The sequence below is a fragment of the Microtus pennsylvanicus genome, chromosome 3, assembly GCF_037038515.1.
Source record: "Microtus pennsylvanicus isolate mMicPen1 chromosome 3, mMicPen1.hap1, whole genome shotgun sequence".
Taxonomy (NCBI): domain Eukaryota; kingdom Metazoa; phylum Chordata; class Mammalia; order Rodentia; family Cricetidae; genus Microtus; species Microtus pennsylvanicus.
The window spans coordinates 12507973-12532197 of NC_134581.1; the positions used below are offsets into that span (position 1 = coordinate 12507973).

The 24225-nt window shown below is 44.4% G+C and overlaps 1 protein-coding gene across 3 annotated transcripts in view; it reads left to right on the top strand.

Moving 5' to 3' along the window:
- Positions 1 to 4614: 4614 nt before the first annotated feature.
- The window catches only part of Stac (SH3 and cysteine rich domain), a 126604-nt gene continuing 106993 nt past the window's right edge, over positions 4615 to 24225 (top strand). For 2 of the 3 annotated variants that reach the window (XM_075967690.1, XM_075967691.1), the window contains exon 1: positions 4615 to 4852. In XM_075967690.1, coding sequence (XP_075823805.1) covers positions 4742 to 4852 — 111 coding nt within the window. In that variant the 5' untranslated portion in view covers positions 4615 to 4741. The remainder of the gene's footprint in view (positions 4853 to 24225) is intronic. The other variant, XM_075967692.1, reaches the window with a different exon arrangement.

Genomic DNA, 24225 nt, shown 5'->3' on the forward strand with positions numbered 1-24225 from the left:
AACCTTATCACCCAAGTTCCATCCCTGGGACCCACTTAGTGAAAAGAGAAATGGCTCTTGAAAGTTGTCCTCTGACCTCCACACATGTACCATGGTTCTCATGTACCCATGCACATTTCTGGGTACATGCACACAGAATAAGTAAATGATTTTGAAGGTAAGAAAAAAGAATTTTCAGATGGAAGGTAGATCCATGGCCCCCAAACCCAAAGTCCTGGCTGTTGAAACAGCTTGGCCTCTGTGATGTGGGAATTGCAGGCACTGATGTTTGGAAACAGAATATATCACACATTTTCCGATGAGAACAATCTGCATGGTTAGGAAGAGAGCTCTGCCCTTGCTACAACTTAACAGACAAGCATATGCAGCAGGAGGGTGGGCTCCCAGGCCAAGTCTGTGAACGCAAAGTTCTGACCACTCTATCCATCTGTCGGCTATATCTTCATCCAGCAACAAGAATGGCACAGACCATACAGGAAATTCAGAAATCAGAGGGTCCTGTTGAAAAGTTGAGACTTGGAATAACCATGTACAGCCTTTCTTCCCTGAACCTGTGAGCTTGCAGTAGAAACAAGGTAACTCAGCAACGACAACTGAAATGCCATCATAGCTCCTAATGCATGTCTTATAGGCTTCCGTGAAGTCCCACTGTCATGTTGCTAATAGAGGAAGGGAGTGTGTCCTAGATGGGTTTCTATCAGGTGGGAAAGAGAGAGTTCATTTGGCTCACATGTCCCAATCACAGTCCATCCCTGAGGGAAGCCAGGTCAGAAACTCAAGGCAAGAACCTAGAGGCAGGAACTGAAGCAGAAACCATGGAGGAGGGCTGCTCAATGGCTTGTTCCTCATGGTTTGTCCAGCTTGCTCTCTTACATAACTCAGGCTCTCCTGCCTAGGCTGGCACTACCCGCAGTGGACTGGGAAGTTCAACGTCAATCATTGATCAGGAAAATGACCCTATATAGATGCTCACAGGTCAGTCTGTGGGAGGGAATTCCTCAGCTGAGGTTCCTTCTTCCTGGATGACTTCAGCTAGAATCAAGTTAACAGAAATAACCCAGCACAGAATAGGAGAAGGTCTCGCACAAAGCCACACAGGACAGGGACACCATACTCAGCTGGGGCAGTGGAGAACGACCATGGGTTGACCTTATTCCCATGTGTCATCACCGTCCTGTAGGCATTGCCAATGATATATACATGTCCCCACAGTACTGGGCCCAGGAATCCTCTGTGATAAATGTGACGCTATGGTCACTGGAAGCAGATCAGCCATCCAAGCATTAGTGGCAACACCTTTTACGCCTGTCTCAGAAGTAGCTCCTTTTATGCACGCCGGGAGCCCTACACTGACAAGCACAGCCCAGGCTCACTCTGCCTGCCCCCAGAGAGGGGCTATGAATAACTCCTCTTTGGAATATCCCTTACCCCCATAGACATCAGTAAGTTTATCAAATTAGCTTCAACTGTTAACTTGATACACACATAAAGTCACTTGGGGAAAAGGAATCTCAATAAAAGAATTACCATGATCAAATTTGCCTGTGGCATGTCTTTGGCATTTTCTTAACTGGTGATTGATATGGGAGTGACCATCCCACTGTGGGCAGTGCCATCCCCAGGCAGATTAGCCTGCCTATGCATGAGAGACAAACTGAACAAGCTAACGGACAACAAGCCATTAAGCAATGTCTCTGTTTCAGTTCCTGAGTCCATGATCCTGCACTGAGTTCCTGCCTTGGATTTCCTGATAATGGACTAAACCCTATAAGCTAAACAAATGCTTTCCTGACCCAAGCTGCTTTTGGTCAGTGTTTTATCATAGCAACACACACACACACACACACACACACACACAACCTAGAACAGAATCCCACCATCATGGACATCAGTGACTCTTCTGAGCCAAGAAAGGCAAAATCCTTCAGGTTGAGCTTATTTGGTTTTAAATCTCACTGTTTCCCACATGTATTCTAGAACCTTTGTTCAAACTAGGGCCATGAGGTTACCAACACTGGACAATTTTAGAGTTCATGACTATTGCCAGCATCCTTGTAACCAACAGAGTATTTAGTAGCTAGAGAAACAAGTGAACAGGACACTATTCCTTCCCTGGCATAAATTCTCACCCAGTGTGGTTGTTTGAAGGAAAATGACACCCCTCCACCCTTAAAGGATGGTATTGTTAGGAGATGTGGCTTTGTTGGAGGAAATGTGTTACTACAGAGGCAAGCTTTGAGATCTCATATTGCTCAAGTCACACACAGTGAGACATACTACTTCCTGTTGCCTTTGGATCAAGATGTAGAATTCTCCAGCACCATGTCCGCCACCATGCTGCCATATTCCCAGCCGCCACGCTCCCCACCATGATGATAATGCACTAAGCCTCTGAAACTTTAAATGAACCACCTCAATTAATGCTTTCCTTTATAAGAGTTGCCGTGGTCACAGCGTCTCTTCACAGCAACAGAAACCCTAAGACACCCAGTCAGAGGACTGCCCACTTTGCCATTGATTACTTGGGGAAGGGCACCATGACAATATGGCACTGATTTGGAAGCCTGAGTGAGATAAATGAACTAAGGAGGGAGAAGGCAAGTAGTGAACCCTTGGAGATATGTTGAAGAATAATAGAACAAAAAAATGAGATGAGAAAAATTCATTACAGAAAAACACAAGAACAAAGGTTTGGTTTTGTTCCAGAAACCAAAGGCAGGCAACTATTACTTGTAAGACATAGAAAAGATTTCCCTCCCTTCCTCCCTCCATCTGTGTGTGTGTATATATGTGGTGTGTATGTGTGTGAGTGTGATATTTCTTTCTCTCTCTCTCTCTGTCTCTCTCCCTCTCTGTGTCTGTCTTAGTCTCTGTGTGTTTGTGTGTGTGTACTACTCTGTCTTTCCCTATGTGTGTTATATGTATATCTGTGCACTTCAGTGTATGCCTCTGTGTGTGTGTGTGTGTCTCTCTCTCTCTGTGTCTCTCTGTGTTTCTCCCTCTTTGTCTCTCTCTCTCTCTCTCTCTCTCTCTCTCTCTCTCTCTCTCTCTCTCTCTCTCTCTCTCTCTCTCTCTCTCTCCACACCCAGAAAAGAAGACATCATACATCATTGATGTTTTCTTCATGCTGTAGCATTTCCTAGTAAACAATCTCCCACAAATCAGACACAGCCCAAGATCTGTCCATACAGCACTGCGTCCCTCAGAGCTCTGCCTAAAGCTGGAGGTTGGTGTGATGTCGACTTGTGAGAATTTCATCTCCATCCAGCAGATGGGAATAGTATTGGTGGAGGAACACCTGAGGCCCTAGAGGCTAACCAACAGGGCTGAGCTGAGACACAGCAGGGTTTGTAGGGTTTGTTTGGCTTTAGGGTTGGTTTTTTTTTGGGGGGGGGGGTTGTTTCTGTTTCATTTTGTTTTCTTTTCCATTTTGAGACAAGTTGTTACTCTGTAGCCTAGGCTAGTCTAGAACTCATCACTTATCCCAGGCTGGCCTTTTCACACCTGCGTGTCTTGGTGATTTTGGAGGTGAGCTGAGGGAAGGCCACAAAGGACAGTAAAAAGGAATGAGGCCTTATATGTGCATATGCAAATATCGCTAAAACTCCTGTTACTCTATATTCTAACTACAAGTGACAAATTTAGTTATTTTGATGAGATAAATATAAGGAGGAAGTTTTGTACTGATTTTGGATAGGCTTTTAAAATTTTTGGAGTATTCCCTTGGGCTACATACTCCGTCATGTGTGTAAAACAAACCGGATTTCTGTGCCTTGGTCCAGTGATGTTCAGGGTGTGTTGCCAAGAGATTGAGTAGAGCAGTCCAATTCTCCCCTACGCGAGCCTTAAGCACAAGCACATCCCCGCAGCCCAGGGTTTCCTCTTCAATTCTAAGCCTGGCTTAGCTTCCAGGCTCCACAGTTCAAATGGCGTGGACTTGAAAATCCCAAATCACTCCCAAGTCCCAGCTCTGCCATTTATAGCTGAGTGACTGACTTTAAGCAACCCGGCTCAAACCTCGGTTTCCTCGTCTATAAATGGAAGTGACAGTACCAAACCCATAGCGAGCCTGTGAGGCTTAGCAGAAGAAATTGGGGACCAGGTGTCCATACACCAAGCATATTATCTGCCTGATTTAGATCAAGGCAGAACATCGGAAATTGCAGTGCCCACGGGTCAGAGAACGCCCACACTGGTCCCTGCTGTCACCGAACTATAAATTAAGCTAAGGGCCACCACGTCTCTCTTCACTCTCGGGGCCAGGGATGAGGGGGTTGCTGAAAGTGGCCCGTAGCACTTGTTTGTACTAGCTTTCTGTTCTCGAGGGTTTGCCGAGCATTTACCTTAGAATAACATCACCAGACCCCGTGCGGAACTCCGGATCTCCGGCACTGTCGGGGTGGGCGCGCCCCCGCCCGCCCTGGGTTCCCCACAGGAGACCGCGCAGCCCCGCCCCGAGCCGCCGCCTCCCGTCCTCCAGGGGGCCAGCCTGGTCCCACCCGCCCGCTGCGGTGGGCGGCAGTCACGACTCGACGCGCGCGATCTCGGGCGAGGTGGCCGCGGGCGCTGCGCGGGGCGGGGCGGAGGCCCGGGAGGTGGGCAGGACCCGGCCGGGCAAGGCCCCAGGGCGCACGCCGCCGCCTGGCGGGATGGACATCCCAGGAACCTGGCGCTGAGCGAGCGCAAAGGCGAGCGAGCCTGAGGTTCCCCGCAGGAGCCCAACACCATTCCCGAGGCCACGATGATCCCTCCGAGTGGAGCCCGCGAGGATAGCGGGGACGGGCTGACCGGTGAGGCAACGGGCACAGAGCAACCGCCCTCTCCTGCGTCCACTAGCAGCTTGGAATCCAAGGTATGGTGCATGCGCCTGCCCTGGGAAAACACAGAGTACCCTCTCCCTCTGTCACCCTCCCTCTGGGGTCCCATGTCAAGAGAGCTGGGACCAGCAGGACCCATTGCTTCTCATGCTACAGCTATGCTAAGCCAGCTGCCCAGATACAAACCTTTGCTGTGCCTCTGCCCTAGGAGCCCAGGCACTTCACCCTAACCCCAGTGCCCAAATGACTTCCTTGGGCGGGAGAGGGACTTAGGATGATGTGTGCCCTAAACCTGCTTGTGTCCCCAGTGTGGGTGGGTTCTGATAGCTTCTGGGGGCAAAAAGACAGTGTTAGCCTAGGAATATTCCTTTAGAAAACTTGGGCATTGAGCCCACAGCGTGGCACCTTATAGGGTGCCTCCCTATCTCTAACTTAAGATTCCAAGAGTTTAAAGAAATAAATTAGGCGAAGAGAAGTGTCTGGGTTTGTAAGAAAGTTAGTTTTCCCCTTGTAGAAGTTGCTACTCTGTAGAACTTAACACTTGTCTTTTTAAGAGTCACACTAACACATATACACAAAACCAAGCCCGCAGCACGTCTTCTGTCACTTTTATATTTCCTCTGAAACTTGCGTGGGGTGCTAGGCACATGTTTGGAAAAACTGGAAGAGAACCAAGTAAAGTGTGTCTGCTTAACTGTGCAGAGCCAAATGGCAACCCCGCCGGGAAAGTAAACCTCGTAAGATCGAGTTGCAGTTAATTTCATAGATTCCTTTAAGTGGGAAGCTCCTGGCAATGCAGGGGCTTTGTGATTACCTGTAGCATGGGGGTGGGGGGGCGCAGGAGTGAGTGCTCCCTATGCTGCAAAGGGACACCTGTTTAAACGGCAGACCAGAGCGAGGAAAAGTGGGACCCTGTGGACTTGCTGTGCCACCTTGGATGGCATCACAGCTCAAGAGGTGCTCGTGATGGATGTCATGTGATGTCATGTTGGCAGTATACACTTTAGTGTCGATAGTTAGCCAACAGAGAGATGGTGGTCTAAGACCCAAATCTTTGCCCCCGTGTAATTCCTAGCCATCTCATCTGGACACAAGGGGCACTTCTCTCAAATCCAATTGGAAAGGCAGACAGGACCATTTGAAGAAGAGGTAAGATTGCCTAACTCTGTCTCAGTGGCTTGACAGCCTCTTCCAGTCCCTGTGTGAGCTAAGGAAGTGGGACCCACCACACTAGATGATCCTTTTCAAAACAGGTTCCCTGTGCACAGCACCTCTCTTCTACCTGGTACCCAAAGGAACTCATTCTTGCCGATTATTGGCCAGTAGTCCTAGAGAGCCGAGGGCCGGCTGCCATTTCAGAGGTGATCTGGAATTCTGTAGATGGTGTAACTCAGCGCAAGAGAGAAAGTGCATTGGGCCTGCCGTCCTGCAATAGGTGTGTTCTAGAAAGGTCTTAGCCTTTAGGTAAAACAGCGGCATGATTCAAACACACAGCATGGGCTTGCTATTTATAGATGTCCTCATGTAAATCATTTGGCAAAGCAAAAACCTTCTATGTAATGCCCGTAATTACCCACCAATTTATCCGGCTTACGATTTCAGGTCTGTAGAAGTCCATTTTTCTCAAAGGCATCTGTGTGCCTGTTGTGTGCCTATGCATCCCTCAGTTTGCCACTGATGTTTAGGGCATCCGACTAGCCAGTGGAGATGAGCTTAGGAGCGAACCCTAAGAAACTAGATACCAAACAGCATGCACGGGTGTGATTTTTTTTCTTCTCAAAGTGCCATTCATAATTCGATCAAGGGGGCTCACATTCCTCAAAAGAGGTTGTTGGCCTGCTGATGTGGAGGAGCAGTGTTGAGGGACAGCTAGCTTGGAACATGAGCTGGGGAGATGATCAGTGTATACAGTGAATGTCACTGGCCTTTAAGAGGCTGCACCTTGAAGAGGAGAAAGCCTGCTGGGAAGACGCAGACAAAACAGGGATGGCTCTCTGCTGGACTCTTCCAGGAAGTGGTTGTATTGGTCAGTATCTGCACATTTCAATATAAGCAAAAAGATAGATTTCAAGTAGATCCCAAAAATGCCAATAAACTAAACGATGGACATGTTTCTCAGCTATGTTAAATCCCAGATCCATATATCAGAAATATAATGTATACTCCATAATATAACACAATTATGATACGGCACTTAAACACAATTTCTAAATATCATCTGGAATATGCATAGTGGAGGTCCTACTGGGCATTGAAATTTCCCTGAAGAGACTTTTTGATGTTAATATATTTTTAATTTTTCATTGCACATATTTATTCATTTAATGTATATGTGGGCATGAGCTTGCTACAGTGTTTGTGTAAGGTCAGAAGGCAACTTGTAGGAATAGGTTCTCTCCTTCCACCGTGTGGAACCCAGGGATCAAACTCAGGTCACGGGGCTCACGGCAAGTGCTTTTACCCACTGAGCCATTTTACTGGCCCTCAGAGATTAAAATTACTTTTAAGAGCTATGTTTTAGCTGGCCATGGACCTGTCATCCTAGCAACTGAGAAGCAGAAGTACAAAGGCAACAGCATGAGATGTGTCTCAAGAAAGAAGAGACAGGGGGAGAAGTTTTAAATAAAGGTGTAACAACTACTAGCTGCTTGAAAAGTCCAGGGGAGAAAGAGAAAGAAAAAGATAAAATAACCATTGACTGACAGTTCAGAAACAAGCCCAGACAGCACTTTGTTCTCTGCCTTCCCTGGTTCCATCAATTTCTATGCTTACTTAGTGGCAAGGACAACAGCGAGTGTCCACTAAATGCTCCCTCTAGTCAGATACAACCCTATTCTTCAACACTAGAAGATTCTACTGTGATGTCCGTTTCATGGCTAGAATAGTGGGAAGCTCTGGAAAGATAGGTGACCTACCCAAGGTCATGCAGCTCCATGAGTGGCAAGAATAGGACCCCAGCAACTCGACCTTGGAATCAGGATTTTTGATTTGCTTGTGCATTGCTTACATCACCCCTTTCTCCTGATGGTCTATAGATCAGAACCTTACTGAGAAGTCATTGGCAACACATTATGTCTTGTCTATCCTCTTCCTCCTCTTCTTCCTCTTTTTCTTCATCATTACAAACACATGCCACCATACCTGCTTATAGTCTTTTAATTACAGTTAGTTAGTTAGTTAGTTAGTTGGTAGGTTAGTTAGTTGGTTAGTTAGTGTTTATTTATGTGTTTCTGTATATGTACAAACTCTTGCAGTATTGCACACACTATGGCAAGTGTGTGAAGATCAGAGGACAGTGTTTTGGAGTCAGGTCTGTCCTTCCATATGGGGATCTGGGGATTGGACTCAGATGTCCAAGCTTAGAAGCAAGTGCTTTCATCCCTTGCCAACCTAGTCACATATTCTTAAGAAATGGGGCTTGGGAGGCAGCAGAACTGGTAAAGTGATTGCCACACAAACATGGAGTCCCAAGTTCGATTCCCAAGACCTGCCTTTAAAAAGCTAAGCACATTGGTGCCTGCTTGTAATCCTAAGTGCTAGAGAGGCAAAACTCGCAGATCTGTAGATCTCAATGACCGGCGAGCCTAACCTAACTTGGCACATTTAGAACAAAGAGAGGCTCTGCCTCCAGAAGCAAGGTGGATGGTTCCTGGGAATGACACCTTAAAGGTTTCCTCTGGCTTCCATATGCAAGCACACATATGTATGCATTCACATACATGTGTGTACCTGTGCATGCACAAACATCCACAGAAAAGGAAGAAATCAAGAACTGGAGATGTAGCTCACACTTACCTAGCTTACTCAAAGCCCTAATTCAATCCACAGCTCTTCAAAAGCATGTAACTAAACCAAGTCACGTTGTTGTGAGAAATGGTTGATGACAGCTCTTATTTGGCTTCTTCATCCTTGTATTTGCTACTTCTCGCCCCAAAGTACATATATAGCAGCAATTGGGTGCATTATCTAATTATCTAACCTGGAAAATGGGACACACCAGACATAGTCCAGAGGTCTCTATAGCATCAGAGAAGCAAGCACATACACACAGTGTCTGGGCGTATAAAGTACACAACACCCCACCGAACTTACAAAAGGGCACACAGTGTCTCTAAAAGTTCATTTTTCTTTTCAGCTTCCCTGGAAAGCTAAATTACAGAGCATTGAAATTAGAAACACTAGAGAACATTTATTCCAGGTGTTTTAACATTTGTATCCTTGTATTGTGTAATGCTGTTTTTATGGGAAATCTCAAAATGCACAAAGGAAGACAGTGTCAAGAGCCATCATAGATCTAACTGTCGTAAGTTACCTTTTGCAGTGACTTCTGCAGCTATCCAGCCAGGGCGGCTTCTTAAAAGTCATAGAGTAGGAGCATGAGGAATAGAAATGTTTGGTAGAAGGAACAGAGGTAAGAAAGAAACTCGGAGACACAGGATAGTAACGGGAAGAGAACTCAGCGACTACTGGATGCTGAGTTCTGAGTTTGCCTGCATTTATTTTTACTTTCATACCACAATACAACGGGGGGGGGGGGAGAAAGCAAAAGACTGATTTAACATGACACCAAGGACAACCAGAACAGTTGATTGCTTCAGTACTTGAGACATCAGGTCATTACTTTTTCTGAGTAAAGCATTTGGTGTCTCAGGCAGGATACACCCCTAGACCAAGTACTCTGTAGGTAGCCACCCCCCGTGTCCTATTTTAAATGAAGGAGCAGAAGTAGGCTTAAATTCTCTGATCTTTGGTCATGGTGGAATGGATCCACATCTCCATCTCTATGAACCATCTTAATGTCCAAAACACCAAGTAACCACACCTGAGGTCAAGATATCTTGTTTGTAGCCACACCTGTTGTCAACAACTTTGAAAGAGCAAAAATAACCTCAGACTCTCTGACCTTCCGACAAGGTGGAGCAGAATCACATCTCTGTGTGCCCTGACATCTAACCAATCACCTTCCTTGGTTATTGGCTCATGATCAATAATGTTTAACATATGGCCCTATCACCAAGACCTCCCCCCAACACACACACAGGGCCATCTTAATGCAAGTTTTGGGTCATCAGATACTTTTATCAGAGAATCTTTCAAGCTACATGTCTAAAAGATAAGGACTATGGGGAAACCCAGGATCCCATGTGCTTATACTACAGATTTTGAGAGGCAATGGGGTATTGCAGAGGCATTTTGGGAAATCTGTGAGTACAGAGAGCCAACATTTGAGACCTCACAGGTACATGTGTTCCCTGGGAAAAGCAAATGTACCTTATCTAAGTTTCCTGAGAGCGCATGGCCTTCAAGGCTCTGGTGTTCTTGTATTGTCTCCACCCACCCCCATCTGTCTGTCTCTCAGTCTCTCTCCTCTCACATGAGGCTCTAAAGAAGGACAGTAAGTTGCTGAGATGATACAGCACAGCTAGTTAAGTCGTTATTGGCTGTTGGCTGTGCTCCTAGCTGAGAACCCAGTCTTTGACACTGGATCCCGGCATGATTTCCTCAGAGCCTCAGAGCCAATTCCTGTAAACACATGTAGTCATGAAGTTTAATGTAATTGTAGTCTTTTTTTCTTTCCATTAGTTGAACTGAAAACTCTGAAAGCCACTAATGTGTGTCCCCTCCTCTATCTTTCCACTAACTGTTCCAGAAAGACCATAGCCTAGTTTAATTACAGGGTGCTGGACAGAGATCAATAAACCAAAGGAAAAAACCCTTGCCCCAATAGCTGAATTTTTTCCCATTTGACTTGGTAACAGCATAGAAGTTTATTTACAAGGGTCAAATGTGAGATTTTCGGCCATCAGGGATGTGACCAAAGGCCCCATCCAAATGATGCAAAACTATCTTAGGCTTTGAGGCCAGAGAGACAAAATTCCCAGCTTCCTCCCAGTTGCCACCTCTCTGACTACAGGTCCAGTAGCTCACTAACTCCAAGCCAGGGTGTCACAGTTAGCTTCAAATGTCAACGTAAACCTGGAGTCAACTGGGAAGAAAAAAAACTTCAGCTGAATAACCGCTCAGATCTGAGTGGCCTGGGGTCATGTGTGTGAGGCGTTTTCTTAATGACTACTTGTCCCAGTCAGTGGGCATGATGCCATCCCTAGGCAGGTGGGCCTGGGCTATATATATAGAAAGCTAACTGAACAAGCCAGAGGAGGCAATCTAGGGAGCGAAGTTCCTCCAAGGTCTCTGATTCAGTTCCTGCCATAGCTTCCCTTGATGATAGACAAGAAATTCAGTTTCTATGCAAAGGAAGAGGATAAAGCAAAATGCATTTGAGTCATTAGAGAAACCAGGGCAGGCATTACCTCCCCAGCTGAATCACAGGTATCACCGCAATTTTCATTGCTTCTGCAATCATTGGACTGTTCTAGACTCTAAGGATTATAGAACGTCCAAAAGCGCAATCTCCACGTCCTCTGCTGCCTTCCTCCCACTCCAACCAAGAGAGAAGCATTTGTATCTATTGTCTTCTACAGATTTCTTACCGGACCAAAGAAATGTCTTTGCAGAGGTGGCCTTCTTGTACTTCTCCATGTTGCTACATAATTTAAAGCATTACTTGGAAGCAGCTAGTTTGATGAACTGACTCTATCCCTGTTTACGTCACATCCATGCATAGAGAAATAAAGGCTATTCTATGCAGACAACTGGAAAAGCGAAAGAATTTAAAGAAAAAAGTAAGCACACCACACATCCACCCAGAGATAAGGATTGTTCAATGTCTTTGTTCTGTTTCTTTGAAGTACATTTCCCTTCTTGGGTTGATACATGCTGAAAATAAAACCGGAGAAGACTGTTCTCACCTGTGCATTAGGCCTGTTCCTCCACCTCCTGTTTCGGGACACACTTTCTCACCCTCTGAAATCATCAGTATAATATTCCATTTATCCATTTCCTTGCTCGTCCACTTTGATTTTATCAGCTCCATTTGCTTTTCACATCTAGGTTCTTTCCCAGCTTTCACACATTTGAAAAATATTAAAACCTGCACCCTGATGTATAAGCATTGGACCTATTTGTGATTCAATGCAGTTCATGAGAAATCCCTGGGCCTGCCGTTCTATGCTCATTGGCATGGGGACCTTGAGAACTCCTCTGTCAGCCTTTCGTTTGTAACAACTTTCCATTTAAATATAACATCCCAATAAAAGGTGCAAAAAGAAGGATATCTCAATGAATTTTAAAAAACTCTCTTGATTGTGGCTAACCATTATGAAAATCAGAAATTAGAAGGTGACTCATATCCCAGAATGTCCCATATCCTGCATGCGTCCTTCTAGTCATCCCGCCCCCAAAGATGAGCAATTTCCTCACTCCTAAGTAAATTATGTTTGTTTGTTTTGGAAATTTTGACCACTGCATCCATCAGTGTGACCCACTTAACTGCTTGGTTCTTCCACTCTGCGTTATGTGGGGCCACCTCTGCAGCCATGTTTTCACTTTGAATGTTGTGTGTCATCCATTGTGAGAGAAGAGCCTGCTTGTCTAGCCGCTTCACTGATGAGAGCTATTTGGGTGGTCTCTTTTGTTGGGTGCTCGAAGCTGTACTGGGATGATCATTCTTGTGCGTACCCTCTGGGATGTACAGGAACTAATCAGTTAAGCTTATCCCTACGAGCAGCCCTGTTGATCATAGTGTGTGTAGTAGATACATGTGTAGATAATGTAGTGCAGTGTGACCACACCAGTACATGTCCCAGCAAGCAACATTTGACAGGGGAGTGCTCGGCACTCCCAGCACTATCGTCTGTCTGTCTGATGTTTTAACTGTGCCATGGGTGATTATTAGCACCACAGAATGTTTTAATTTGTGATATCCTCAATGGCCAATGAAACCAGTGGACTTTCATATGGTTATTAGCATATATGTGTTTGTGAAATAGTTGTTCACATGTCTTATTTACTTTTCTGTTAGATTGACTTTCTTCTTATTGGAGCCCTTTATATCTTCTGGGTCCGAGAAAGATAGATGTACACATTTTCTTGTACTCTGAAAAAAAGGCCTCTTATGGCTAAGCAGAAATTCTTCTGTCTCTGTCTCTCTCTGTGTCTCTGTCTCTCTGTCTGTCTGTCTCTCTCTCCCTCTCTCTCTCTCTGTCTGTCTGTCTGTCTGTCTCTGTCTATATAGATGTTTGGGTATAGAGGTCAGGGGACCTCTGTAGTCATTCCTCGATTACTATCCATCTTTTTAAAACATTTTTTGAGATTATAATATAATTGCATCATTTCCCCCTTCCTTTTCTGCCCTCCAAACCCTCCTTGCTAACATTCTAACTCATGGTCTTTTTTTACATAAATTGTTATTACATGCATATATGTGTATATCTAAGTTGTAGAGTCAGGCCCTAATACATCTATAACATAACTCCTGTGCCTAAGGCTCAGGAATCATTGCAGAAGAGGGAAGAGGAAGATTGTGGCAGCCAGAGGATCGGGGACTTTTGCGGTGAGGTTATATCTCCTAGGAATGTCAGAAACTGCATACTTGATGGCCTAAGTATGAGCTGAACAAGAACACCACCAATAAATGTGCTAATAGGGACAGAGAATACTCATGAGACCTCAAAGCTACACAAAGACCTCCACACAGCTAAGGAATGCTGAGAGCAGAAGAAATAGTCTCTGCCCAGGGAAGAGGCCACCTTTGTTTTTTAGAAGGTAGGATCCCCTACTAGCTTGACACTCACCATGTAGGCTAGGCTGGCTGCCAGTGGGCCTCAGGGATCTGCCTGTCGCTGCTTCCCCAGGGCTGGGATTACAAGTATCACACTACCACACTGTGTTTATGGTTTGTTTGCTTGTTTGTTTTGAATGGATGGATGCTGGGCATGTGATTCAGGTCCCTAAGCTTTGCTGACTGAGTCATCTTCCCAGCTCCTCTGAACAGAAAGTCTCAGTCTAATATGGCCCAGTTTGTTAAGCCATTTTTTTTTCTGGGTGTGAGTGCTCAGAATCATGAAGATCTTCTCCATGGCTGATCCAAGAAGTGCTATCCGCATGGCTTTCAGAGCCAGATTAAAGTCTATTGGTGGTTTCTTTGTTGGTATGGTATAAAGTACAGATCAAGACTTGGTGATAACTATACTACCTACCACCTATGCCCTGAGCAGTTCACCTGTGCATACATAAAGGTCACGTCTTTACCCAGGTCTGGCCCTGCCTCAAGTGTCAGGGCTTCGTCATCATGGAGATCTCTGGTTTTAGCAGACTGAGCCCTGAAGGTTTGATCTTCACTCTGCTTTATCAAACTGACTTGTGGAGGGACACTTTTGGCTCTTCACATTCTAGAATGAGTTCTAGAATCACAAAACTACCTGCTAGGATTTTTGATGGGGATTGCAGAAAACCTGTTTATGCCTATTTTGAGAGAATGGAGTTTATAATATGCAGTTTTCCAGGAATATCTCCCACTCCTGAGTTCCAAGTCCTCTGAGAAGTGAATTTGTTCATTTTCCAATTTGGGGATTCCTAGAACCAACTTGTTTTAACATAGAGTTGAGCCTTGAGTCTATGTGAAGGAAAACCCATGATAATGACATCTGTGAGAAATATTTTTTCATCATCAATTGTGCCTACCTCAAGTTTAAGCTAAGCTGTCTTCCCCATCATACTGAGCTGAGAATAAGTTTGCTTTGGGTTCATCTTCTCTTTCTTCTCTAGGTTACCCTCCGAAGAACAGTCACCAAAACCCATCACTCCAGATTTGTTTTTACTGTTTTTTACAGTGTTGCACTGACTCAAGTCTTGACACAAATTAGAGTCACCGGGGAAGAGGGACCCACAGTTGATGAATTGCCTCCATCGGATTGGCCTTGGGGAAAGTCTGTGTGGCATTTTCTTGATTCATGATTGATGTGGGAGAGCCCAGTCCACTGTGGATGGTGCCACCCCTGGGCAAGTAATCCTTGATTATATAATAAAGCTAGCTGAACAAGCCGCTGGAAGCAAGCCAGTAAGCAGTATTCCTCCATGGCCTCTCAGTTACAGCCTCCATGTTTCTTCCTTGAGGTCCTGCCTTAGCTTCCTTCCATAATTGACTGTGATGTAGAAGTATAAGCCAAAGCTAGAATGTATGATAAAACACAGAACATGAAATTTGCCATTTTAAGTGTATAGTTGGTGCCATCGTATGTATTTACATGGTCGTATAACCATCACCAACCATCAATCTCTAAAACTTCCTCAGTGAAACTCTATAGTAGGTCAACAGTGGTTACCTAGCACCCACCTCCCCCTAAATTCCTGGGAAATACAACAACTCTACCAACTTTCCTTATACCTTCAGCTGCTGTGGCTATTCTGAGCATCTCATGTAACATTGACCCTTTTGTGAACAGCATATTTCTCTTACATGATGCCAGAAAGGTTCCTCTGTGTTGTGTCATGTTGTGAGAATTCTCTTCTATTGAGGGCTGAATAATATTCTATTTCTAACACACACATACATTTATTCTTGTATTAATAAGGCTTGTGTTACATTGACCTTTTGACTATTGTGCATAATGCTGTTATGAAATGGCACAGACAAAATCTGCTATTCTTTTCTCTTCTATTCATCTTCTTCTATTCTTCTTCTCCATACACCAGAGGTGGAACTGATGCAACTAATAGGAACCTTGTGCTCCATGTGTTGAGGGATCGTCATACCACTCTCTACGTCATTTTGGTTCCTTCTCGGTAGTCCACAACAGAGCCGGTTTCTCCAGCTCTTCACCAGCGCCCAGTATTTTTACATCTAGTTGTTGGTGGTGATCTTCACCTATTTAAAGCTGCATTCTGTTGTGATATCAGTTTTTGTTTTCTTAATGTCTGGCCAACCTCAGCATCCTTCCCTGTCTTCCTAAGTCATTTGCATATATTCTTTGGGCAAAGATCTAGTAAACGCCTTTGTCCATTTTTTTAGTTGGACAGGTGATTTCTGTGCTGGAGTTGTGGCGTTGCATCCTTTGAGGTCAACAAATTTAATTAAGCATGGTGTTGAATGCCTGAAATCCAGCACTCAGGAAGCCGAGGTAGGAAGTGGGCTACATTCAACACCTGCCTGAGATAAGGAAAGAAGGAAGGAAGGAAGGAAGGAAGGAAGGAAGGAAGGAAGGAAGGAAGGAAGGAAGGAAGGAAGGAAAAGCAAATTGAAAGGACAAATAGCATTCACTTTTATCACTGTTCTAATTGCATATATGCTCTAGGGGAGATTATTTTCATCCCATTCTGTGGTCTTCTTCCCTTTGTGCAAGGTCAGTTCATGCCCTTGCCCATCTTTTACCCTGCACATACATTTCCTATTGATTTTTGAAATTCCCTGTCCATACTGAAGTAGTGGTCTTCCGTATGCACTGCAGACATTGTCTCACACTGCAGTTTATTTTTCAGTTTCGCTCATTATATTTCCATGTAGATTTATTTCCATGATATAAAATGTCTCAAGTTTAGCTATGGGTTCTTTTCATGTATATTTAGGAAAGCCCCTCTCACCCTGAAAACAGAAAAATATTAATCTATATTTCTCTATTTCTCTGTAGCATTACCATATAAAGCTTATTTTTTAACAGTTTATTAACTGTCTTGGGTCTGCATCAATCATTGTAAGGTGTAAAATAATTCAGAATTTCCCAGATGATTAGTCAGTGTCTTAAAACCATTTGCTGAATAATTTATTCTTTTCTCAGTGATTTGAGATGGTACACTTATTATGTAATAAATGGTAATATGTACTGGATTCTCCTTGGGAATGATCTGTTCTGTTTTAAGGGCTTTAAAATGTATCCTTCCATTCAGTACTGTGGTACACTTTAAAATGGGCTTTGGTGGGTACTGGGGAGATGGCTTGGCGGCTGAGAGCACTCACTGTTCTTCCGGAGGACCCAGATCAGGTCCCAGTACCCATGTTTGGAGGCACAGAACCATCTGTAGCTCCAGTTCCGTGGCATCTGACGTTCTCTTCATCTCCAAAGGCATCTAGACTCACAGGCACACACTCACACAGACACATACACAGCAATAAAAATTAGAATGCTAAAATAGGCCTTGATAGTTGGTAAGAGATAAGAAAGTCTTATCTCTTCATGGGACTTTTAGTAAATACATACCAAGTTATACAAATAGCCTCTGATTTTTTCCTTTGCAGTTTTGGGACCTACACATACTAGGCAAATGCTCCACCACTGAGCTATAGTCTCATTCCAAAAATAGTACTTTGGCTAAATATTCTTTATGGGAAAATATTTAAAATCCTTTCCTGTATTTTTGAAATAAACCACATGCAGTCACTATTTATAGGCACCCTGGTGTGTCACAGTTCACCAGAGCTCCTTATTCTGCCCAACTACATCTTAGTACATTAAAGAACTGTTAAAGAGATAAGGGGGATAGATAAGAGTACTCGTTTAAATTTTATGTGATGTATATATGTATATATTGAAATCATGTATCACATGGTAACTCGTGAATACATACAACTTAGATTTTTCAGGTATCAGTTAAACTATTTTAATTTAAAAAATATTTAAAGACTCTTAATATTTTTAAAGTGAATATGTCTACTAGTGTTTTAGTGAAATCATCACAGTAAGGAGATTTTGATCCAGGAATTTAATGTATTTATTTGGTTTTGAAATGGTTTTATGCCTTTCAGAAATTATTGGAAATTAAATATATATATATTTAAATTATATATTGGAAATTAAACATATATAATGGGAAATATATATGTATTTGTATATACGTAGATATATTCTAATGATTCTCAGCCATTTCCCTGCCATGTGTTTGGCTCCAGAACACAATACCAGAAATGAGTGGTGATTTTGCAAATGTCAGGAAGGTACTTCTCAGTGCTACAAAGTGAGGCTGCCCAGGGTAAGAGCAGAGGCAGATCTGGTGAGGCTGCTTCCTGGTTCAGACATGGGGCCTGCTAACTGCCTCCCTGCTGGAGGCGGGGGGGGGCAGTTCTGGGACCTCTTTGATGAGAATACTGGTCCTTTCTTGAGAGTTCATTTCTGCGTCTGTTCTCATCTCCCAAAGTCTGATCTCTCCCTCCCATCCCATTGATACCTAGGCTTTCACAAGTGAATCAGGAGAGGACACAGGCATTAACAGCCAAGCCTTGAGTATTTCATACTCTGAGTTAGCAATAGGAACCATCTCTTGTAATTTTTACAGCTGGCACACAGGGAGTTCATTTTTGTACACTTCTGTAATCTAAGATCTTTTAGATTCCATGCATTTATTTATTTATTTTTAATTGTATGTGTACTTGTGTGAGACTGAATGCGTGTTTGTGCACGTATGAGCGCAGGTACCTACTGGGGCATTAAATATGTGGAACTGGAGTTGCACTTGGCTACTGGCCACCACGTAGATGCTGAAAACTGAATCTGGGTCCTTTGCAAAAGCAGTCAGGGCTCTTGACTGCTGAGCTATCTTTCTAGCTGAGATTCCATTTCTTGTTCAGTAATAAACACATTGATCAGATATAAAAATGGCCAGCCTGTGCATAAAATGGTGCTCACGTCTCCAAGCATGAAGTAAATGAAAGTAAAACCTTGACAGAATGTCAAAACCTTAAGCATGGCTATTGGCATAAAAACTGGAAGCAATAAACACTGACAAGGAAGAAAGGAAAGGAAACCCTCATGTGCACTGTCAGGAATGAGACCGGTGCAGCCACTGTGAGAAATACTGTCACAGTCCCAGTGCCATGGGATCCGAAAAGCCCTCTTCTGGGTACCTACCCAAAGGCGACAAAGTCACCACCTTACAAAGTATCAAGACTGTGCAATGCATATACACCCAAGCACACACACGCATGCACACACACTTATATATGTGTGTGTAAATAACAAAATATTATTCAGTCATTAAGAAGGAGATCTGTTGCCATGACATGAGTGGATCTGGAGGACATTGTATCACGTGAGGAAAACAGTAGTGCATGGTCCCATGTTATTTTGCTGAAGAGAAGGGAGGGAGGAGAAAAGAGAGAAGGGAGTGAGGGGAGGGGAGAGGATGGGAAGGGGCAATGAGTGGATTGGTGGGGAGAAGGAATGGGGAGGTGCAGGGCAGAAGGTTTGTGTAGTAGTATGATGTTAAGCTCGGGACTCTTTTGGGGGATCTGCCACCCAGCTCCGAAATGAATCACACAAGGAGTCTAATTCTTAATTATAAACGTCCAGCCTTCACTTGGCTTATTTCTTGCCTGTTTTCTTAATTTATGTTATCCCCTCTGCCTTTTGCCTCCGGGCTTTCCCATTCTCTTATTTCTGTAAATCTCACTCTTACTCTGTGGCTGGCTGTGTAGCTGGATGGCTGGCCCCTGATGTCCGCCTCCTTCTCTGGTTCTACATCAAACCCCTTCTCACAGTTTTCTCATTCTGCGTATTCTCTCTGCCTGCCAGCCAGCCACGCCTATCCTTTCTCCTGCCTCGCCCATGGCTGTTCAGATCTTTCTTAGACCATCAGGTGTTCTAGACAGGCAAAGAATCACAACTGCACAGAGTTAAACAAATGCAACACAAACAAAAGTCACACAGCTTAACATATTGTTCCCAACAGGTGTTATGTAGCAGACATGAGGAGTACAGGGAAGGAAGGAACGTTGTGTTCGGAACTTCTCTTGAAGTAAGATTCCCCTTGTCACACCGAAGAAGCAAGTATGAAGTTGGTTTCACTAAAGGAGACACTTGACTGCCGTACCATATGGCAGTGTGCTGCAAACGCACACATCCGCAAGGGAATTTACTTAAGAAAGTAAATAAGGCTTGTACAGATGTCTTGGTTAAAACTCTTGAGGAGGAAATGTGAGGATGGCAATTTAGAGCCCCTGGTCCCACATTAAAGCCTGGTGGGCATAGCAACCCACCTGTAGTTTTCTAGTGCCCAGACAGGGATCTCCAGGGCAAGCTAGTTCACTGTGAGCTATCTGTGAGCTCTGTCAGCCCCAACTGGGAGACCCTGTCTCTGTGAGTTAGCTAGAGAGCAGTTGGAGAAGATGGAACAGGAATCTCGGACTTCCACATACAAGCTTGCATGTGGACCTGCACACACAGGTGTGCCACACACATGCAAACATGCACAGCAAACATGAGAGAGAGAGAGAGAGAGAGAGAGAGAGAGAGAGAGAGAGAGAGAGAGAGAGAGAGAGAGAATGAGAATAAACACACAATAGAATGACGCGGTCCAGAGCGCTGGGCTCTGGAGTCAGCTAGCAGCCCCTCCTTTCCCAGAGCCGTACCATGTTTTCTGTAAGTGAACCTGTAACACCTCCCACAGTACTGCCCTTAGAGTCACGGCAATTAGTGGATGCTGAGTGCCTGGGATCTGCTCAGGAGTGGATATTCGTGTGGGGTAGTTATCATAGCCAGGATCATAATGTGACCTGGCGCTACAGTCCTCTTTTTAAAGGGCCAAGTAAGTGCAGTTGTTGGAGAAATTACAATTCCCCCAGGACGGTGACTATTACCAGAGATATCAGGCTCATACCTGACCTCCTTACAGAGTCACTGAAATTTTCAATGCGTGTAGCTGGTACTGAGGCAATAATAGCCTTAGCTCTACTATATCCCTAGCCACTCTGGAAACTTCTGCAGATCGGGAATTCCACTTGAGAAAAAAACATTGGTTACTAAGCAAGTTCAGTTCTGCAGGCCACTCAGCTTCCTGCTAAACCATCCCGTAGGCTCCCTCTCGTGAGGACCACACACTCCCCATCATGTTAACTTAAGCCACATGGGTCTTTGTGTTAGCGACAGATCATATGCCTGGCCTGCTGAGAATACCCACCAGGACCAGGTGTGTAACTTTTTCAGGTATTTAAGTCATCAAGGGATTGTTTTAGGCCCTCTGGCCTTTTTATCTGGTGGATTATATTAATAGATATCCTGACATATTAAATTCTTTTTATGTTCTTGGCACAAGTTCTACTTGGCCACGGGGTTTTCTTTTAATAAATTTCTGTAGTGTTATTGCCAATATGCTATTATTTTTGAATCTACATACATATGAGAGATTATTTCCTATCTGTTGCCTGGTGTTCTTGGTCACGTTTCATTTTTAAGGATATGCCAAACATAAAAAAAGGACTTTGGAAGAAGGCCATGGAATCTTTGAGTTTTCTCTATATAATGTTGATGGAGCCTAGAGTTCTCCTCCTCTCTAAATGACTGTTAGGAGGAAAAAAGCGGCCAGTGATGTCTAAACCTAGCACTCATCTCAAAATAAAAGTTGAAAACACTTTTCTGGAATTATTATTATTATTAATCTTTTAAAATACAAATTGAATTCAGTCAAACTTAACTTTTGTTTTACAAGAAGATTGTGTTTCATTTGGATCTTTGCAACACCTCTGGATGGTCTTATAGACAGCTGCAGGACCTTCCTCCAAGCCCATCTCCCCTTAGCTCAAGAAGGAACACTGGGAGCACCTTTTGTTCAGCTCTCTGTTTTTGTATGAATTAGTCCCTTGGGTCTGGATCTAAAGCTGGAAGCATTCACCAGCGTTGTCCAGATCACTACTTAAGGAAAGATAGGACCCTTCTCTCCCCAGACCTCCCACTCTCTGGCTTCCCTCCTGTCACTCACACAGACACTTCTAATCTTGATGCTTACCTCTTCCAATTCTACCCACCCTTCATAGTCTGTCCCCAACCTCAGCACTGTGTTCAGCCCACGCCCCCTCATCCTCCAAGTCGTTTTAGATTTATAGGGAGAGCTTGTATGTGCTCTGCATTTTTAACCAGTTGAACATTCCTAACTCTGCATATCCAATCTGCCCAACTTTCTTTGGAATCTCGACCAGACAATCTCTCGAGGCTTGTAGTGAAAATCAAATCATATTCAACTGAAATCTTTATTCCTCACTCAAATGTTACCTCAGATTGTGTGGGGTCAACCATACATTTTCCTCATCCATATCATTGGGCCAGAAAGCCAGAGGCCATCAGTCTAGATTGTCCTGAAGCAACCGAAGCAAGGACAGATTATTTGACAAGTGACAAAAGACAAGAGGTCTCTAAATTCTCAATAAGTGCTTTCCTACAACTTAAAATAAGGCATATGTGCATGCGATCTGCTCCCTTGCAGCGAGTTTTCAGTCAAGGTCTCTAGATTAGGAGCAGCTGTGACCATAGAGCAAAGGATTGAAGTAAGATACAAGATGAAGGACCCTGTCGTATTCAGAGGGTCAGGGAATTACACCATATTCTTGTCTTCCAAAGTGCCATCAAGGAAGTAAAAAGAGCCACTGGGGTGTGCGTGTCCTTGACAATACCGCACATCCCTTCTCCCCTACCACATTCTGTGTTTCAATCAAACAAGATGACTTTGGTATCTTGGAAACCAATCCTGTCATAACTTTTACCCAGGGATTTAATCATCGGGAGCATCATGTAGCTCTAGGGGTCCCTTCCTCTCACGGTTCTCTCTCCGCTCAGGGTGAATGCTGGGTAGTTGGCCTGTTGTTCCATGACCTCCGGAGATGAGCACCTTCTCTCCAGCGTCAGTAGCTTCCCCTCAGCTTCCTCGCCGGTGTGGCTTTCACTCTCTACTCAAATGTCTAGTCTTCCCCTGTGGAACCTGGTTCTTAGGGACACACTCATGTCTCCTTCCGTATTATTCTCCCCCTCCCCCTGTAAAATCTACTCTCTCAAGCTTTCCCACACGATGTCATCATCACAGTCCCCTACCAACCCCAAGCAGGCTTTCTTCCCCTAGAGAGAGAGAGACTTTACAGTCTGCGCTCACACTAAAACTCTTGTCATAACCTTGAGAAATAGTCCACTTTTGAGTCCTTTAATGTCGCCCTTTCTACGATCTTGTCTTCTACCATCTCCTGCGGCAGTCCCCACTTCCCTGAACAATGGTGTTTCTTTCCCTTTGGCGCTTTTGTTCTGAGGATACTTCACCCTACCCGAGCACGGAACTAATTAAATTCTAAGTACCCTCGCCACCCACCCTTTACTCTGCTGGCTCTTTGGGCTCCACTTTCAGACATGACGATGAGTCTTTTGCAGATATTCTCAGCCTGCCAGATTCTGTGTCCCTGTGTTGAAAATCATGTGGGAACACCAGTTTCCTGCTTACACTGTCACCACACTTGAGGAGAGAGTGCAGGTGACAGACGATCAACAGGCCATTTCAGATCAAGATGATGGCACACAGGTACGAGGCCAGGGGAGCTCTGTACATAGGACCTGTGGCGCCCTAAACTGAACAGGTGTCACTCTCCAGATCCATATTATAAACCCTCATCCTGTGAGGGTGATACCCTCACAATGGGAGATAGTTTGCTTCCTTTCTCGGCTCCCTCCTATGTGAGGGAGTAGCAATCTGTGAATCAGGAATTGAACCCTCCTTGGGCGCTGGGCAGACATGCGTGCATGCACACACACACACACACACACACACACACACACACACACTCACACACACTCTGACCTTCTTGGAGTTTCAGTGTCCAGCATGCTGAGAGACCGCTGTCTGCTGTTAATTCTTTCTATAGGCGACATGAACTTACTCAAGCAGAGCCCGGGAAAGGGTCTACGGTGAGGTTATTTTCAAAGCAGAAACCAATATGGAATGAGGAAAGGACCAATCATGCGAAAGCTGAGGATCAGAAGGGAGGGGCGATGACCTTGTGGGAAGGTTGTGGGGATTCTGTGGTATTCAACTCCCACTTCATTGTTGCAGAGCTGGGATCATATGTTCTAGCATGTCTGGCTTTACATGGATTCTGAGGATTCAAAGGATTCTGTGGACTTTATCCATCTCCCCCAGCGCCATCTCTGGGTGACCAGGCCTTCACTGGACGTTTGCTTATATTTCCTTTTCATTGCTGAGTTTCCCATAAGTGATTTATTGGATCCTGTGTACCTGACAGGTTTAATTTTTCTCAGATCTCCTTTAAAACTCAGGTTAGCTAGGCCGAATCTTTGGGTCCTGTGTGTTTAATTAGTGCATCTTCGCTGGGTAATTAATGTATTGATCAGTTCAATACTGCTAACTTTCCTCAGTGGGCCTTTAATTAACTGTGAAATGATCGATAGCCTGATATGAAGTTTACTGTTGTCTTACTGAGCAGATAGAAAGCGCTAGTCCAGCCTCTATCTCTTCTATGTTCTCATAGAGAAAATCATCAAAATATCGATCTCTGAAAAAGTTGTGGGAGTGAAAACAGCAAAATGAAACAAAAATATCCAACTGAAGCGTGTTTTATATGTCTGACCATAAATTTAAAAAAAAAAACACAGAGTACAATCAGAAGACCCAGTGTCAAACCAAGGCTCTGAGCATTGCATCATCCCAAATGAGTGTGGGGGGAGCAGGGGGGATATATTTGATTGGTATGTGCACATATGTGCATGTGGGTGCACATGCCTGTACATGCCTGGAAGGTCAGAGGGGGCTGTGA